The 19,486-nt window shown below is 43.5% G+C and overlaps 2 protein-coding genes across 2 annotated transcripts in view; both read left to right on the top strand.

Moving 5' to 3' along the window:
* Window positions 1-11,938, top strand: part of LOC311149545 (piezo-type mechanosensitive ion channel component 2-like) — a gene marked incomplete at both ends in the record, with an annotated part of 34,209 nt that extends 22,271 nt beyond the window's left edge. Inside the window, 24 exons of the mRNA XM_084186722.1 lie at window positions 49-57; window positions 279-344; window positions 580-692; window positions 789-888; window positions 995-1,063; window positions 1,168-1,334; window positions 1,458-1,657; window positions 1,884-2,045; window positions 2,518-2,568; window positions 2,733-2,991; window positions 4,422-4,610; window positions 4,848-5,049; window positions 5,198-5,330; window positions 5,530-5,677; window positions 5,794-6,008; window positions 6,122-6,280; window positions 7,270-7,417; window positions 7,664-7,852; window positions 7,957-8,049; window positions 8,146-8,315; window positions 8,551-8,667; window positions 9,037-9,116; window positions 9,273-9,501; window positions 11,668-11,938. Of these exons, the coding sequence (XP_084042848.1) occupies window positions 49-57; window positions 279-344; window positions 580-692; window positions 789-888; window positions 995-1,063; window positions 1,168-1,334; window positions 1,458-1,657; window positions 1,884-2,045; window positions 2,518-2,568; window positions 2,733-2,991; window positions 4,422-4,610; window positions 4,848-5,049; window positions 5,198-5,330; window positions 5,530-5,677; window positions 5,794-6,008; window positions 6,122-6,280; window positions 7,270-7,417; window positions 7,664-7,852; window positions 7,957-8,049; window positions 8,146-8,315; window positions 8,551-8,667; window positions 9,037-9,116; window positions 9,273-9,501; window positions 11,668-11,938 (3,539 nt within the window). The remainder of the gene's footprint in view (window positions 1-48; window positions 58-278; window positions 345-579; window positions 693-788; window positions 889-994; window positions 1,064-1,167; window positions 1,335-1,457; window positions 1,658-1,883; window positions 2,046-2,517; window positions 2,569-2,732; window positions 2,992-4,421; window positions 4,611-4,847; window positions 5,050-5,197; window positions 5,331-5,529; window positions 5,678-5,793; window positions 6,009-6,121; window positions 6,281-7,269; window positions 7,418-7,663; window positions 7,853-7,956; window positions 8,050-8,145; window positions 8,316-8,550; window positions 8,668-9,036; window positions 9,117-9,272; window positions 9,502-11,667) is intronic.
* Window positions 11,939-16,041: 4,103 nt separating this feature from the next.
* LOC311150131 (PRELI domain containing protein 3B-like) lies at window positions 16,042-19,302 on the top strand. Its single transcript, XM_084187429.1, has 6 exons — window positions 16,042-16,426; window positions 17,392-17,560; window positions 18,138-18,227; window positions 18,330-18,400; window positions 18,511-18,613; window positions 18,711-19,302. The coding sequence occupies exons 1-6, from the start codon at window positions 16,395-16,397 to the stop codon at window positions 18,825-18,827; spliced, it is 582 nt and encodes a 193-aa protein (XP_084043555.1). The 5' UTR covers window positions 16,042-16,394; the 3' UTR covers window positions 18,828-19,302.
* Window positions 19,303-19,486: the final 184 nt, after the last annotated feature.

The following is a 19,486-nucleotide window of genomic DNA, read 5'->3' as shown; positions in this document are numbered from 1 at the left end:
TCTTATATGTATACTCTTTGATCTGATATTTGTATTTCCCCCTACTAGAATTGGGGGGTAAGATAGTCTGATCCTAGCTCTGTGGTTAGGGGCAACGTCTACCTCCAGCTTTAATATTAGATTCAATAACACTAACTACTAAAACTGCTCAAATCGCTTTACATTCTAAGGTGGTGGGAGACTCAACTCATCATGGTCATTATTCTTCTTATTCTCACTGAATGAAAGGATACATTTATGATGGAGGGATGGGATGAATGGGTGAATATGTTTTCCAGGTGAAATTGAGAAGTCAGAGAATGATCAGGAGAAATGGTGGAAACCATGGGTCTCACGGCCTGGTGGTAAGTGTTCCATAAACCTAAGTAATAAGATTCAGATTTGTTCAGTTAAAGACAGAACCTTCAATAGGGGGATATGGTTTGATCATTTTCATTTCATCTCATTATGAATAGTCTGTTTTTAATTCAAATTCAAGTAATTTTAAGTGATCAAAACAGTTCACATGCTGCAATAGTATAAGGTAGAATGAGCAGGAGTTCATGTCTTTGTTGTTTTACACTTCTGTCTTTCCTTCAGTTGGGAACGACTGTGGCTACCATCTATTTGAGAGTGACAGTGAAGAGGAAGAGGAGGAAGTCCAGGAAAAGAAAGAGGAAGAGGCACCACCAAAGAAGAAATCTGCTTTTCAGGTGAGGGACATAGAAGACTAACTACAAGAGTAGTAAAATAATATTTGGGTACGTTGTTGAATGTGATGTCAAGCTGTGTGCCTCCTTTCTCCACAGTTAGCCTATGAGGCATGGGTCACAAGCTCCAAAGCAGCCCTGAATTTGCACGAAAAAGAGGAGAAGAGGAGGGCAAAGAAACAGCTGCAGAGACAGCAAGGTAAGAGGGGCTGGTCTGTATGGGACTGTTTGCATAATGTTGTCATAGAGACAGAATAACTAATGTATTATTTTGTGTCGTCATGATTTTCATTGTCTGATCCAAGGCATTGAGAGGGCGGAGTCTAGTGAGGATGAGTTGGAGGTGGAAGAGGAAGAGGAAGCGGAGGAGAAAGGTAAACATTCCACCTCAACAGACCCTTTATGGATATACAGTAGAAGAACTCTAGAAGTCTGTGTACTGCCACTAACTTGATACAATGTTTCTGTCCTCTCACAGAAAATATATTTCAGAGGATCATCGACTCGCTCAAGTTTTTATGGGTGTTTATCCTGTCCCTTCTGGATGACCTCACTGAGGGCCTGAACTCCTTCTGCAAAGATGGTCTGGACATCTCCAAAGTGCTACGCTTTGAAAGGGCTCTTCTAGGCCAGCAACAGAAGAAGGTGAAGTAACATTCATCTACAGGGGATACGTCATTTGACTTGTAAACCTCTGTTTTAAGTTATGTCCTGCCTGCAGTGTTGACAAAAATAAAAGGTATAATCTTTTCCCGGTTCCTTTTACAGGGGAAAGAGGTGTCACAGGAGAGCGTGAAGCGCTTCTATGAGAATTGGATGTCCAGACAGAACACCCTGGCCTCCCTGGAAGACCAGGAAGACATAGTTCCCCCCGTCTCCTCCCCTCCACCTGTACCATCATCACCACGAGGTTACTCCAAGCTGAAACACGGCCACTCCAAAATCTCCTGGGGTAGCAGCTTGTCCAGGTCAGCATTGATGTAACACCTATAGAGTCATGATTCGTTCATTCATTAAATTAATTCCTATTCCATTAGCAGGCTGCATGTATTATACAGAACCGATCACTCTTTTATTTATTATTGAGTATTTCTACTATTATGCTATTCTGCATTATAACCTCTTTATGGAGGCTTTATGAATGGCTTCATAGGACCAGGATGGTCAACATGTTTCCCTGTCATCATGTCTTAGCTGCATGACGGATGAGACCCTGCTGGGGTCTCGTCAGCCCACTCTGGATGAGCTGGATGACCCTCCTATACTCCAGCCCGCTGCCGACCAACTCAGACGGAAACTACTGAAGACTGCCAACCTGGACCTTGGCTCATTTGACACCGAAGACCCTCCACCAAGGTGATGGTGACATGTATGCACTTATGGTTTCCTCTGCTCTGTATATCGTACACCATTATTCAAGATGGCACCGATGGAGAAGGTGGCCGTTTTGCCAGCTCCTCCTCAACAAATAAACTCTGATTTTATTTGACTTACTGTATATTTGGTTTCATATCTACTAACTCTCTATACCCCTTTATAAACTCATAGTGTGTTTGACTCCATCTTATATCCATCTTTCTTTCTGAATTACATTTTCCATCAGCCATGACGATACTGTTCCCAATAAGGAGGACAGTAAAGAAGGAGAGGATGCATATGAAGAAGAGGAGGGGGAGTATAAAGAGGAGGAGGAGTATAGAATGGAGGAGGAGGAATGGAGGGAGGAAGAAGAGGAGGAGAGGGAAAAAGCTGTGATGCTTTCAGGATCCATCTCCCTGGACTATCTGGAGTGTGATGAGAATAGCGAAGATTTCCCAGACTCCCCCAGGCCTCTGAGTGAGACCAGGAACCTCACGGCCAGCGAGCTACTGCTCAACAAGTCAGTCAATGGAGATTGGGACTTTGTGGTTTTTCTTGTTACAGTCGTGGTATAGTCAAGTGTACCCATTCAGTTGTATCACAGTACCTCATAGTAAAGTAAAGTTGAGTATCACAAAAATCTTTTAAATCTTTCTCACGTACTGTGATTCTCCTCTATTGCAGCATGTTTGGTAACGATGAAATCGAAGCGTCTGATCAGTTCTTCCAGTCTCTTCCAAGACACCTGAGACTGGTGTTTGCCTTGTACAACACCATGGTGTCTAAGTCAGAGATGCTGTGCTACTTTGTGATCATCCTGAACCACATGGTGTCAGCCTCGCTGCTCAGTCTGATCCTGCCCATCCTTATCTTCCTCTGGGCCATGCTGTCTGTGCCACGCCCAACCAAGCGCTTCTGGATGACTGCCATCATCTACACAGAGGTACGCACAGCAGGCACACCCAACGGAGTGATATGTTGATTAGTTGGTTGGCTGGTTGGTTGACTATTTAGATCGATGGTTGATTATATATAATATACACTATAAATACAAAAGTATGTGGACACCTCTTCAAATTAGTGGATTCGGCTATTTCAGCCGTACTGTTGCTGACAGGTGTATAAAATCGAGGACACAGCCATGCAATCTCCATAGACAAACATTGGAAGTAGAATGGCCTTACTGAAGAGCTCAGTGACTTTCAACATTATTTCAACAGTAACTGTCATAGGATGCCACCTTTCCAACAAGTCAGATCGTCACATTTCTGCCGTGCTAGAGCTGCCCCGGTCAACTGTAAGTGCTGTTATTGTAAAGTGGAAATGTCTAGGAGCAACAACGGCTCAACGGTGAAGTGGTAGGCCACACAAGCTCACAGAATGGGACCGCCAAGTGCTGAAGCGCATAGCGCATAAAAATCGTCTGTCCTCGAATGCAACACTCACTACCGAGTTCCAAACTGCCTCTGGAAGCAACATCAGCACAATAACTGTTCGTTGGGAGCTTCATGCCTAAGATCACCATGCGCAATGCCAAGCGTCGGCTGGAGTGGTGTAAAGCTCACCGCCATTGGACTCTGGAGCAGTGGAAACGCATTCTCTGGGGTGATGAATCACGCTTCACCATCTGGCAGTCTGACAGACGAATCTGGGTTTGGCGGCTGCCAGGAGAATGCTACCTGCCCGAATGCATAGTGCCAACTGTAAAGTTTGGTAGAGGAGGAAAAATGGTCTGGGACTGTTTTTCATGGTTCGGGCTAGGCCCCTTAGTTCCAGTGAAGGGAAATCTAAACCCAAACCATACAATGACATTCTAGACGATTCTGTGCTTCCAACTTTGTGGCAACAGTTTGGGGAAGGCCCTTTCCTGTTTCAGCATGACAATGCCCCCATGCACAAAGCGAGGTCCATACAGAAATGGTTTGTTGAGATCAGTGTGAAAGAACTTGACTGGCCTGCACAGAGCCCTGACCTCAACCCCATCGAACACCTTAGGGATGAATTGCAACGCCGAGTGCGAGCCAGGCCTAATTGCCCAACATCAGTGCCCGACCTCACTAATACTCGTGGCTGAATGGAAGCAAGTCCCCGTGGCAATGTTCCAGCATCTAGTGGAAAGCCTTCCCAGAAGAGTGGAGGCTGTTATAGTAGCAAAGGGGGGACCAACTCCATATTAATGCCCATGATTTTGGAATGAGATGTTCGACGAGCAGGTGTCCACATACTTTTGGTCATGTTAGTGTATATATATAATATATAATAATATAATATAATAATATATGGCATGTAGCAGACGCTTTTATCCAAAGCAACTTACAGTCATACGTGCATACATTTTATGTAAGGGTGAATGATGATTCCTATCTCTTCCAGCTGATTGTGGTGGTGAAGTATTTTTTCCAGTTTGGCTTTTTCCCCTGGACCACCTGGGCCTACCGAGGCATCAACGCAGACCGGCCCTTTGCTCTGCCCAACATCATTGGGGTGGAGAAGAAAGATGGCTATGTTGTCTTTGACTTGATACAACTCCTGGCTCTGTTCTTCCATCGCTCTATTCTAAAGGTACTGACATGAATGCTGGTTTCTGTGTTACATCATATAAAAGATACTAAAGCACAACTTTTTTTACATTTAAATGTTTAGTCATTTAGCAGACGCTCTTATCCAGAGCGACTTACAGTTAGTGAGTGCATACTTTTTTTTTTTCATACTGGCACCCCGTGGGAATCAAACCCACAACCCTGGCGTTGCAAGCGCCATGCTCTACCAACTGAGCTACACAACTTCTTCTGTCCGTAGTGCCACGGTCTTTGGGATAACAAAGAGGTTGAGATGCCGGACTTCTTCAAGAAGTTAAAGAAGAAGACGGAGAAGAAGAAGATGAGTGGAGGAGACAAAGCAGGGGATCAGCCGAAGCGAAGACTGCCCTTCCTTCCTCTACAGGCCTCAACTGCATCCTTGTTTCGCAGACGGGGAAAAGCCAACTCCACTGAGTCAAACGGTACATACATTCAGTAGCCTAAACATAGTGCTGAACTAATCCGTTTGTTTGAGAGTGTATTGAAGTTGAAATGGGGTGTTGCCTGGCCAGATGGGAAATGTTACCCAATATACTAATGTATCTAGATGTAAATGGTATATTCTTGCAGATGATATGCAGCACAAAAAGCGCCACTCGAAGAAGAAGAGGCACCACAATAAAGTGCCCCTGACCAGGAAGGAGAGGATCAAGAAGCTGATCCGAGAAAGGATGCTGGAGACTAAAGCTGCTATCATAGAAGTGTGAGCATTTAGCACTCTATACTTACGGATATGTCTTGTAGGTGTATTCTGTTACTTTCATTCCATATCCCCGGTGATAACTGGCAGTTTACAAACAAATCCTGGAGGCAGGACTTTTGACTGGACATGAATGCATCTTTAAGAACTGGTTTCAAAATGAATGGATATTTTCAGCCATGGTCCTCTTTTGTCTTCGCAGTGCCCTGCACATATACCTACCTATCAGGCAGTTCTTCTATGACATCATTCACCCAGAGTACAGCCCAGTGTGTGATGTCTACGCTCTCATGTTTCTGATTGACGTAATCAACTTCATTGTCATCATATTTGGATACTGGGCTTTTGGGGTAAGAAAAGAGAGAAAAGAGAATACCTGTCTGAGTCAGAATTGAATTTGGAAAGCTATTTGGCCTACTTGTTTCAAGTGGATTTCTTTCACTGTTTTCTTTTTGTGTCGGAACAGAAACACAGTGCTGCTGCTGACATCACAGATGCTATTGGGGAGGACCAGGTCCCATCGGCCTTCCTGGTCATGCTGCTCATCCAGTTTGGGACCATGATAGTGGACCGTGCTCTCTACCTCCGCAAAACCCTCATGGGAAAATGTGTCTTCCAAGTGGTGCTGGTGTTTGGTATCCACTTCTGGATGTTTTTCATACTCCCCGGGGTGACTGAGAGGTCAGAGTGAATGTTAATTAATTTACCGTTTAATTACAGTGTGAATAAACGTGTAATAATCAAAAAAGGAGCTGCTTATTGACCTTTTTCATGGTCATTCTCTTGTGTTCTAGGAGGTTCAACATGAACCAGGTGGCACAGTTGTGGTACTTTGTGAAGTGCATCTACTTTGGCCTCTCTGCCTACCAGATCAAGTGTGGCTACCCAAATCGTGTGCTGGGAAACTTCCTGACCAAGAACTATAACTACCTCAACCTATTCCTCTTTCAAGGGTACAGTCAATGCTCTATGATAGATAAACAAAGGCAGACCAGAACATCCCATAATACCAGAGTTGTCACACAGAGATAGATAGAGGACTCTAGGGTCCAAAAGCCTGTTTTAACATGGGCAGCGCCATTAAGGACTTTCACCATTTTGAAGTAGTCAACTGGGTGGGACTTTCTATGGGAAATGATCACATCAGTCCTGATAGATGTACACACACACACACACACACACACACACACACACACACACGAACACTACATGTTCATGTTTTAAATGTATGTAAATTGTAAAGTATTTTGTTTGTAATGTCTTTTTCGTTATGTGTCATACGCCAGTAAGACTAGCTGTCGCCATTGGCGTCGGCTAATGGGGATCCTAATAAATAAAAAAATCCAGGTCATCAGGAGGGATCAGCCAATTAATTATACTTGTGAGAAAACATTCCATAACTGCAGGTGGCAGTAAATCACCAACCTTGGCTTTATAACTCATGTGGCAGTATGCAACCTTTCAGTTTGTTTGCCAACTCATAGTAGTAGAACAATAAAATGGACTAAAACCAAGATGGCCTCAATGGCCCTGCCCATGCTCTCACAGACGCCATAATGGGACATACTCAATGGCCCTGCCCATGCTCTCACAGACGCCATAATGGGACATATTCAATGGCCCTGCCCATGCTCTCACAGACGCCATAATGGGACATATTCAATGGCCCTGCCCATGCTCTCACAGACGCCATAATGGGACATATTCAATGGCCCTGCCCATGCTCTCACAGACGCCATAATGGGACATATTCAATGGCCCTGCCCATGCTCTCACAGACGCCGTAATGGGACATATTCAATGGCCCTGCCCATGCTCTCACAGACGCCATAATGGGACATATTCAATGGCCCTGCCCATGCTCTCACAGACGCCATAATGGGACATATTCAATGTTGTGTCCTCTAACTATCTCTATGGGTTGTCCCTGTCTCCTCCTCAGGTTCCGCCTGGTTCCGTTCCTCATAGAGCTGCGTGCCGTGATGGACTGGGTCTGGACTGACACCACCCTCAGCCTGGGCAGCTGGATCTGTGTCGAGGACATTTATGCCAACATCTTCATACTCAAGTGCTGGAGGGAGTCGGAGAAGGTAACTGGGATGCCGATAGGCTGGTAGCAGTTGTCAGTCTCAAACTCATCTCCATAGAGAGTAGATCTGACTGATAGTTGATGGTGAATCACTGTAGAATTAAAGGGGTTTTATCTGTCTTCATGTTTGTTTGATATCTATGTACACTAGACTAAGTATCAAGAACAATTGTGGGCAAATAATTACAACTTGAACTAACTGAAATTGTGTTGAACTATGAATCATTTGTCTCTTTCATTTGTACAGAAATACCCACACACCCCAGGGCAGAAGAAGAAAATGGTGGTGAAGTATGGAATGGGCGGCTTCATCATATTCTTAATCATCAGCGTCATCTGGTTCCCCCTCCTCTTCATGTCATTGGTCAAGTCAGTGGCTGGGGTGACCAATCAGCCTCTTGATGTCTCCATTCAGCTCAGCATAGCAGGATATGAGGTATAGATGATCCCATCAGCTCACAATCTTTCTATTTTTGTAAAATGTTCTCCTTCTGTGAGACTGTTAGTTCTGATGTTGTTTTCTGTGTGTGTTTTATACAGCCACTGTTCACAATGAGTGCCCAGGAGCAGAACCTGGTGCCATACTCACAGGCCGGCCTCAACCGGCTCACCAACCTCTATGCCACTCACCCGGTAAGAGGATCTCGTTACAACAAGTTGCAAGTTTGAGGGGCTGTGGAATTGACCCTAAGGACCTCTGACATACTCTTCTCTCTAACTCTCTCTCAGTCAGCCATGCAGTTCCTTGTGAACTACATGGCCGAGGACATTGTCATTGCAAAGATCAAGAGTGATGCCAGTCTGCTGTGGAGCATCAGCCCTGCCAGCCGTGATGCTATGATCCATGAACTCAGCAACTCCACCCACATCTACATCACCCTGCGATGGGTACTACTCAGGTACAGTGTAGCAGGGTTGGATAGGGGTCTGGGTTGGTTATATGTGAATGGGGTATATAACACCGTTAAGGCTTGAGGTCCGACTTTTTGACCTTGTGTTAAAGCTAAGATCGTATTATTTGTGCTATAAACATATGCCATATGATACAGCCATAATAAACAACTTAACTAGTTAGTGATAGTGGTAGTGATTTCACTCTGTGTATGTGTGTGTATGTGTGCCCCTCCACCCCAGGAATGCGTCTCTGTCGATGAACGTGGAGACCGCGGGGGAACACACTGTCAAGTATGAGGACCGGGCCTTGAGGGACCAGATAGTTCAGATGCTCAAAGGGACACACAATGACTCTGTGTGAGTCTGATCATCACAGCACTCTCACCACATCATCAACTGTTACATGTGTTTACAGCCACAGTCAACATGACATTTACATTTTACATTTTAGTCATTTAGCAGACGCTCTTATCCAGAGCGGCTTACAGTTAGTGAGTGCATACATTTTCATACTGGCCCCCCGTGGGAAACGAACCCACAACCCTGGCGTTGCAAGCGCCATGCTCTACCAACTGAGCTACATAACTGTCAATAAAATAACCTACAATCTGAAAGCTAGTTGTAGAAGAACCTATTACACACAAAAGAACTCCAACTACAAAAGATATGATCACAATGGTAATAGAATGTTGGTGCTGATATGCGGTCATTCATTCTCTCTGCTAGGGTCATTGAGTCTCTCCTGCCCAAGTTCATCAGAGGTCCCGGAGGACTGGAGTCCAAGATGGCCACCCGTCTGGATGTAGGTAAGGGACCCTCTATCCAACCATCATACTGTACAGAAAATAAATTCAACAAATGCAGATGCTTGTATAACCATGGATCTTAACTAGTCAACTGAAGGTCATCGTCTCTGCTTCCCATTTATTCAAATCTTCCCTGTCCCATCTGTAACACCCCAGAACACTCAGATAGGCCTGAGGACCTCCAGATGTTGGCCTTCTACCGGCCCCTGTCCATCAAACTACAGCGGGCAGAAGACAATGGAAGTGCAGAGGGGGGTCAGTGGTGGATGGTGGAGGAATGCACTCCTGGACAGGGGCACGTCCAGAGCAGCTGCCACAGCATTGAGATAGTAGTGTTCAACGATAAAGTCAGCCCCTCCAGCCTGGGTGCTCTAGCAGGACAGGGGTAGGTAAAGAAAAAAACTCAATGCTGCCCCAGGCTGGAGGGGACTATCCCTTCAAAGTGGCAATCAGCAGTTGATACAGTGGGGAAAAAAAGTATTTAGTCAGCCACCAATTGTGCAAGTTCTCCCACTTAAAAAGATGAGAGAGGCCTGTGATTTTTATCATAGGTACACGTCAACTATGACAGACAAATTGAAGAAAAAGATTCCAGAAAATCACATTGTAGGATTTTTTATGAATTTATTTGCAAATTATGGTGGAAAATTAGTATTTGGTCACCTACAAACAAGCAAGATTTCTGGCTCTCACAGACCTGTAACTTCTTCTTTAAGAGGCTCCTCTGTCCTCCACTCGTTACCTGTATTAATGGCACCTGTTTGAACTTGTTATCAGTATAAAAGACACCTGTCCACAACCTCAAACAGTCACACTCCAAACTCCACTATGGCCAAAACCAAAGAGCTGTCAAAGGACACCAGAAACAAAATTGTAGACCTGCACCAGGCTGGGAAGACTGAATCTGCAATAGGTAAGCAGCTTGGTTTGAAGAAATCAACTGTGGGAGCAATTATTAGGAAATGGAAGACATACAAGACCACTGATAATCTCCCTCGATCTGGGGCTCCATGCAAGATCTCACCCCGTGGGGTCAAAATGATCACAAGAACGTTGAGCAAAAATCCCAGAACCACACGGGGGGACCTAGTGAATGACCTGCAGAGAGCTGGGACCAAAGTAACAAAGCCTACCATCAGTAACACACTAGGCCGCCAGGGACTCAAATCCTGCAGTGCTAGACGTGTCCCCCTGCTTAAGCCAGTACATGTCCAGGCCCGTCTGAAGTTTGCTAGATTGCATTTGGATGATCCAGAAGAGGATTGGGAGAATGTCATATGGTCAGATGAAACCAAAATATAACTTTTCGGTAAAAACTCAACTCGTCGTGTTTGGAGGACAAAGAATGCTGAGTTGCATCCACAAAGAACACCATACCTACTGTGAAGCATGGGGGTGGAAACATCATGTTTTGGGGCAGTTTTTCTGCAAAGGGACCAGGACGACTGATCCGTGTAAAGGAAAGAATGAATGGGGCCATGTATCGTGAGATTTTGAGTGAAAACCTCCTTCCATCAGCAAGGGCATTGAAGATGAAACGTGGCTGGGTCTTTCAGCATGACAATGATCCCAAACACACCGCCCGGGCAACAAAGGAGTGGCTTCGTAAGAAGCATTTCAAGGTCCTGGAGTGGCCTAGCCAGTCTCCAGATCTCAACCCCATAGAAAATCTTTGGAGGGAGTTGAAAGTCCGTGTTGCCCAGCGACAGCCCCAAAACATCACTGCTCTAGAGGAGATCTGCATGGAGGAATGGCCCAAAATACCAGCAACAGTGTGTGAAAACCTTGTGAAGACTTACAGAAAACGTTTGACCTGTGTCATTGCCAACAAAGGGTATATAACAAAGTATTGAGAAACTTTTGTTATTGACCAAATACTTATTTTCCACCATAATTTGCAAATAAATTCATTAAAAATCCTACAATGTGATTTTCTGGATGTTTTTTCCTCATTTAGTCTGTCATAGTTGACGTGTACCTATGATGAAAATTACAGGCCTCTCTCATCTTTTTAAGTGGGAGAACTTGCACAATTGGTGGCTGACTAAATACTTTTTTTCCCCACTGTACATCCAGTTTTGGACTTGTAAATTAATACTGTATGTACCTATTGATTCTTGAAGAATATAACTTATAAATGCCTCATGAGCTTAGTTCAACTGTCGTTCCCCATCAGAACCCAAAATATAAGCTTGTTGTACTCCATTGTCTGTAAACAAAATGTAAACAAACACTACATAGCCTCAAAACATGGTTAAAACTATAATTTTGATATCATGGATGATCACTCCTTGCATCCATAGCTGACAATGAATTTCAGTGGTTACATTTCTCCAGTTCCATCCCTCAGCTTTTTATCGAACCAGGGGCGGGGCGATTGCTTTGTTATTGTTTCTACTCCTGATTGACGCTTTGACTTGTTGATTTGTTCTCACTGCTAAATAAACTCTTTGTCCTCTTTTCCATGGAATCCCATATGCTAATGTTGCTTGTCTGGCCTCGACCTTCAACCTGATACCACCTCCTGCGCCATTCCACCTTGCTACGGTAGAATTGTGGGCCTGTACATGTCTGTGGTGCTGGTCGTTGGAAAGTTTGTCAGGGAATTCTTCAACGGTATATCCCGCTCCATCATGTTTGAGGAGCTGCCATGTGTGGACCGGGTGTTGAAGCTCTGCACGGACATCTTTGTGGTGCGAGAGACTGGTGAGATGGAGCTGGAGGAAACACTGTTTGAGAAGCTAATTTTCCTGTATCGCTCGCCGGAGACCATGATCAAGATGACCAGAGAGAAGAGACTAGAGAGCACAATTACATTTTAGTTACGAAAATGACCATTTGTTTTGTTTGTATTCCTACTGCATGCATTTTGAATCACTGACTACTTTTAATGATTCAAATTTTTACAAAGGAAGACCGTAGGCCATAATCATAGAAATGTGTTCCTAATGTGAAACTATTTAATTGAAGTCGAGATGCAACATTATGCAGTTTTAGATACAAATGTCTTGTATAGAGCTTACAGATGCACGTCTGCTCTACAGAATGTATTTATCTCAACATTCTGTAACTTTACACACCCCACTGAACACCACCCTGTTGCATTTCACTGAAAAGCTCATCTAGAAGTATTCACTCTCATTTCACACTGTACTCCATGTCCAGTATTTAATTCAATTAATAAAATAAAATAAAATAACATTCTGAGATTATGTCCTACTTTTACATATGACTCCTGAAGTGAAAATCCACTCACGGTCCATGTTGCCAGGTAAAGTATGCCTTTACAAAACAGGGGCAAACAAGAGTCATGGATGCAAGTTTAAGTAATCCAGCAGACATCTTTTAGATAGTAATTTTAATTCATTTTCTTAATTACAAATTAACGGAAAAACAACATGTCCATTCTGTTAGGTCCCCCATCTATCCACAAATCTAGATTTAACCCTTGCATGTTGGCCGGGACAGTGAAAAATCCTCTTGGTCCCGAAGAACATCCACTACATGTTGTATTCAGATCCTGCAAGATAAAGAGAGGAGAGGAAAACGTGTCAAGTTAGACTGATCTTAGAAACTATGGACTATTGATGTTATCTAGCTATTTGTGCTAGTTGCTTGAGAACTGCAGATTATGAAAAGAGAGTAATGACCATATACAATCAGATAAATTATATATTGTCTATGGTGATTACTGTCTGTTGATAATCTGCAGTTCTGTAATGTTCTACAGTGAGGGAAAAAAGTATTTGATCCCCTGCTGATTTTGTACGTTTGCCCACTGACAAAGAAATGATCAGTCTATAATTGTAATGGTAGTTTTATTTGAACAGTGAGAGACAGAATAACAACAAAGAAATCCAGAAAAACCCATGTCAAAAATGTTATAAATTGATTTGCATTTTAAATGAGGGAAATAAGTATTTGACCCCCTCTCAATCAGAAAGATTTCTGGCTCCCATGTGTCTTTTATACAGGTAACGAGCTGAGATTAGGAGCACACTCTTAAAGGGAGTGCTCCTAATCTCAGCTTGTTACCTGTATAAAAGACACCTGTCCACAGAAGCAATCAATCAGATTCCAAACTCTCCACCATGGCCAAGACCAAAGAGCTCTCTAAGGGTGTCAGGGACAAGATTGTAGACCTACACAAGGCTGGAATGGGCTACAAGACCATCTCCAAGCAGCTTGGTGAGAAGGTGACAACAGTTGGTGCGATTATTCGCAAATGGTAGAAACACAAAAGAACTGTCAATCTCCCTCGGCCTGGGGCTCCATGCAAGATCTCACCTTGTGGAGTTGCAATGATCATGGAGAACGGTGAGGAATCAGCCCAGAACTACACAGGAGGATCTTGTCAATGATCTCAAGGCAGCTGGGACCATAGTCACCAAGAAAACAATTGGTAACACACTACGCCGTGAAGGACTGAAATCCTGCAGCGCCCGCAAAGCACATATACAGGCCCGTCTGAATTTTTCCAATGAACATCTGAATGATTCAGAGGAGAACTGGGTGAAAGTGTTGTGGTCAGATGAGACCAAAATCGAGCTCTTTGGCATCAACTCAACTCGCCGTGTTTGGAGGAGGAGGAATGCTGCCTATGACCCCAAGAACACCATCCCCACCGTCAAACATGGAGGTGGAAACATTATGCTTTGGGGGTGTTTTTCTGCTAAGGGGACAGGACAACTTCACCGCATCAAAGGGACGATTGACGGCGCCATGTACCGTCAAATCTTGGGTGAGAACCTCCTTCCCTCAGCCAGGGCATTGAAAATGGGTCGTGGATGGGTACTCCAACATGACAATGACCCAAAACACACGGCCAAGGCAACAAAGGAGTGGCTCAAGAAGAAGCACATTAAGGTCCTGGAGTGGCCTAGCCAGTCTCCAGATCTTAATCCCATAGAAAATATGTAGAGGGAGCTGAAGGTTCGAGTTGCCAAACGTCAGCCTCGAAACCTTAATGACTTGGAGAAGATCTGCAAAGAGGAGTGGGACAAAATCCCTCCTGAGATGTGTGCAAACCTGGTGGCCAACTACAAGAAACGTCTGACCGCTGTGATTGCCAACAAGGGTTTTGCCACCAAGTACTAAGTCATGTTTTGCAGAGGGGTCAAATACTTATTTCCCTCATTAAAATGCAAATCAATTTATAACATTTTTGACATGCGTTTTTCTGGATTTTTTTGTTGTTATTCTGTCTCTCACTGTTCAAATAAACCTACCATTAAAATTATAGACTGATCATGTCTTTGTCAGTGGGCAAACGTACAAAATCAGCAGGGGATCAAATACTTTTTTCCCTCACTGTACATCTATGATAATGACAAATACTTGACATGCTTAATAAATCAGACTGATTTAGTAGGCAAATACTTTATATGCTTACTTGGCAGCTGCAGTAAGTAGAACCAATATAAAATCAGGTGTGATAGCCCAAGCACACAAGGCAATATTGTGTGATGGTTAGGAGGTGGTAGATGAATTCAATTATTATTTTCAAATATTGTAGTGATTTGTCCTTTCAATACTCACATGCTATAGCCTTTGGGACGTAGACTTTGACGCTGGACTCTGCAACTTTCATTGCCTCAACTTTGAACTGTGGTTTCAGTGCCGCGCGTACTGCACTCGCGCAGATCGCAGAGAAGCGAATGTAGCTGCAGCGGACACAGAGAGAAACACACTTTAGCCAGGGCTGCAAACTTTTGAAGAAAGCTTGGAGTGAGATCTACTATGTGAATTTCCTTGTCATCCCTGGCACAATATCTAGACTGGGCGATTGCGATCCTCCCCCAGGAAGATTGTACTGTTTTAAAGCTAATTACCTGCAATTCTACGTATTTTCACATGGCTTACGCCTATGACCAGGGTGGAAAAATAATACAAAAAATGCACAAAAAAACACAGGTCAGGTGTATTCAGGATACTTTGAGCATTAAATTAACACTCAATTCTATGACTTTGTTACTTTTAGATTTTGGGGGGATGAAATGAAAGTTTTTAGGTGGTTTGACACTTTATTCAGACAGTAATTAAATACGATAGAGACAGGGAAATGGGAGAAACAGTGGGAAGGTTGGAAGCAGGGATTGATCCCTGTTCTCAGGTGGAAAGTTGTATGCGACACGTGCCGGGGAGTGTTAACACTACTTCAAGGCTCTGCACAGGAAATACTCATATTAATGCTTGATGGCAGTGGTAACCAAATCATAGATTACAGTATCCTTGTCGATAGACTGCTTTTAAGGTAAGGACACAAACATTTTGTATTTTGTAATTTGGGTGAACAATCCCTTTTAAATAGGACTGAAAGAAAATCCTGCTTGCGCTCCAGGAAGGTTGGCCACCCCTGATCTGTTTCCCGAGTGCTGGGTATTTGAAAATGTTCTTGCTATAACAATTACTTTCTCAAAATCACCCAACCTTTAAGAAAATCGAATGAATATCAATATTCAGGTAGTTTATGCCTACTAGTGGAAGATCCTTGCCATCATCTTACTCTACATAGGATGTTTATGAGTTGTGAGTTCCCCTTGATCGCTTACAAAACTAGACCAATCATATGCTTCAATGTGCCGCGGTTCTCATGGGAAACACGCTACTTTAGCTAGCTCTTCAAGTTCGTTGAACGTCTTATCATTTCGGCTAGCTAGCTGGATATCAATCGCACCAGAGCTCTCAAGCAAATATGCAATTTAGTAGCTACATCATTTAAGTGCCTTACCTTACAATCAGAATACACACAAAATGTGACATTGTTAAATATAGAATACATTTACCTAAGGCCCGCTTGTCTCCAGTATGCAACCATTTTGCCAGTGATGTTCCGCTCAAGGACAACTCGGATATGTGTACTGTATAATGACAGAGAGGAAGAGGCGAGAAATGACGTCGCTAGGGTTGACACGCTTCCTGGGGCGGGACTTTCAGTCTGCGCTTTGTGATCGACAGAATCTGAAATCTGGTACAAACAGCTTTTTCACATTATGTAGCTAAGCGGATTTGAGTTCTTATTTATGCTACATTTGGCTCTGTTCGAAATAAGGTGCACTCTCCTCTGAAATACGCGTCCGGAAAATTACAGACATTTCAATGCATGTTATTCGGTCATTTTTTACTATGAAGGACCAGGGAGGGTCGGATGACATACTTCTGGTCGCCACCAGATGGAGCACCACTAGTAGGGCAAGTTGGCAACATCGTTTCCTCTATAGCTGCTGTCACGCTTTCTTAAGTCACCGGCGCCCAAGCTCCGACAAAACGGTCTAAAACATGAAGATCTGGACCTCAGAACACATATTCAAGTGAGTAATTTATTAATTTTCACAATGTTGAATTTTTTTAAAAATTGAAATACCTTGAAATTAGCTATCTTATTGAAGTTTGTAGCTAGGTTAGCAACCAGCCAGTTAGTGCGCGTTAGCTCTTTGACTTTAGCCAACTAGCTTCTGGTACAAGTTAATGGGTTTTAGGTAGCAAACAGCTAACGTTAGCCATCTATTTTGGCTAGCCAACACATAAAACTTCCTATTTACCATTACTAAACCAGACAAATAATTATAGCTAGCTAGCTAACGATGCAACAAAGACGGTACAGTATGTGACTGCAAGCTAGCTAGCCACATTACAGTATCTTTGACATTACATTAGTTGGCCACATTACTGATATTACATTAGTTAGCCACATTACAAGTAGCTAACTGTTAGCCCGAAGTTTCCAGCAGAATGTCACGGGATTCCGGTGCTTTGATTTTAGCTAACAGTTACTTGTTTAAGGTCATGTGAATTCATGTATTAATCGAATTTGAGCTCAATGTCCTTTTGATGATGTCCCGTGCCGCACCAGGCATGCACTCTCTGAGACTGGAATACATGTATTTCTATTCCAACTAGCTATGCTGGAGGCTCAGTCAATGGTGGAAACATGGTTGTTATGTCACTATATATTCAGGGCTTAATGCTCTTTGGGGAATTAATTGAGTGAGGAAATGCCTCCGTTTACAACACACATCATGAATATGGATTGTAAACAACTTTATTGTAAAGTAAAAAAAGAAACATTGTCAAGGTCAAATCAAGAACTCTTACTTGTCTTACTGAACCCATAATGCATGTTTCTTAACCCAATCCACATCACACAGTACAATAATGTCAGGACAGGTTTTCAAATGTATTCATTTGGATGCATACATGGTAACATTATGAAATGCACACATTATGATACTGTATTATTACAGTAATATTGATTTCCTGTGTTGTCCCCCCACAGCCACCCGTGGGAGACAGTGACCAAGGCGGCAATGCAGAAGTACCCCAACCCCATGAACCCAGGCGTGGTAGGGGTGGACGTGTTGAACAGACACGTGGACACACAGGGTCGGCTATGCAGCAACAGACTGCTCAGCACAGAGTGGGGACTGCCCTCCTTGGCCAAGACTGTAAGTCCCCAGCACAGTGGATCCCTGTCTCCAATGTTGCCACTAATATGATTCTCCTGATGAGTAAATTTCAGGTCACCAGTCCCAATGCAGATACATTGTCTTTTAACTGCTGTAGATATCGATGTAATTTGGGTTGCTGCACCCACAATAATCCAAAGCCATTGCATTAATCAGAAGTTGACTGTACAAATGTTGACATATTCAATCACAGCAGCTGTTTAGTTCAGAGGCCAAGTTAGTATGTGTAGGCTTGCGGTTAGACTAGGCTACATTTTGAATGATGCTTGTTCTAGTGAAGTGGGTAATGCTCAGAACAGTTGGCTATCTACAGCTCTGTGGTAGTTAAATGATTGAGCGCTGCCATGACCTCGGCTCTGCTAGACCTTTACTGAAGGCTGTCTCAGCTAGAAGGTTCAGACTGGTGTTGTGTAATCAAGACTGCATGAAGTTGTTTGGTAAATATTTCTCAAACCTTGAAGCTTTTATGAGTCAACAGATCTGAGGATGTATTATTTTGTCAGTGATGTCAAACATATATCACTGACAGTGATGATGTCATTGTCTTTTCTCCCAGCTCATTGGTATAACACGAACAAACACATACATCCAGGAACATTCGGTGGTAGACCCCAAGGAAAAGATCTTTGAGCTACAATCTACAAATGTGAGTTCACCCCTGTTGTCGGATGTGCATTTGTGGATACTATAGATAACTCCACCTTTTAGCCCTGTTGGCTAACGTTGATGCACTTTCCTCTGCTTTCAGATTTCATGTACTAATATAGTATCTGTGGACGAGAAGTTAACATACAGGCCGCATCCGCAGGATCCCGAAAAGTATGTGATTTGTTGATGGTTTGAGTTAAAGATTATATACAGGAAAATTGATAAATAGGTTTGAGTTTCACAGCTAAACTGTTTGTTTTTCTGTTTATCCTTATGTTTAGGACCATACTGACACAAGAGGCACTGATCTCTGTAAAAGGAATTAGTCTGAGCAGTTACCTGGAGGGGCTCATGGCCAAAACCATCTCAGCAAATGCAGGCAAAGTAAGACCTCTCCCTTCACACCTGCAGCCTGGATTAAATATTTATGAGTGGAAATGTTCAGCCCCTAACTTTCCCCTGTGTGTTTTGTTGTGTTCAGGGACGAGAGGCGATGGAGTGGGTCATCAGGCGGTTAAACACAGAGATCGAGGAGCTGGCAGCGACTGCACAGGCCACAATCCGCATCCCCATGGCAGCAGCAGTCACAGAGAAATGATCATCCCCCATCTCAGTGGACCTCAGACATTTCCCCTGAAAGGGGAGACCCACCTTATCTGCCAGCACAGCCACCTCCTGTATTGGCCCACTCATCTTCTGTCACAAGAACGCACGCTTCCCACAGCGGACTGTCCGTACAAGCAGGGTACAAGCTGTTGGGTACACAGAGTGAAGCTGATGACATTAAACAGGGTGGAGCCGAGTTGCATTTGGGGCTCATGGGATTTGTAGTCTAACGTTTTCAATCACACCGTGCCTATAGGTCATCAGGTTTCTATTTATTCTCCTCCTGCTGTCATTTTCTATTGTTACTCTATAGTCAGCTGTCTAACACGTTTACTCTGGCACTTGAAGATTCCATTTACAGCATTCTATGTTGCCTATCCAAGCCATGTACTTACCAACCTTAAACAGGCTATCATCATTTTCATGGAACAGTTCACTTACTGAGAAGATAAAAGAATATATTTTTATGCTTGTTTGTGGGTCTGTTTTATTTGTGAAGTGATGTAAGAATGCAAACTTGATTTTTAAAGTGGCAATCAGCAGTAGAAACAATAACAGTGTTTTCCCCACCCCTGTTTCGGTAAAAAGCTGAAGGATGGCGGCAGGTAGCTTAGTGGGTAAGAGCGTTGTGCCAGTAACCGAAAGGTCGCT

The sequence above is a fragment of the Coregonus lavaretus genome (assembly GCF_964263955.1).
Source record: "Coregonus lavaretus genome assembly, chromosome: 22".
NCBI lineage: Eukaryota > Metazoa > Chordata > Actinopteri > Salmoniformes > Salmonidae > Coregonus > Coregonus lavaretus.
The sequence above is the reverse complement of the archived record's forward strand: the minus strand, read 5'-3'. Positions and strand labels throughout refer to the sequence as shown.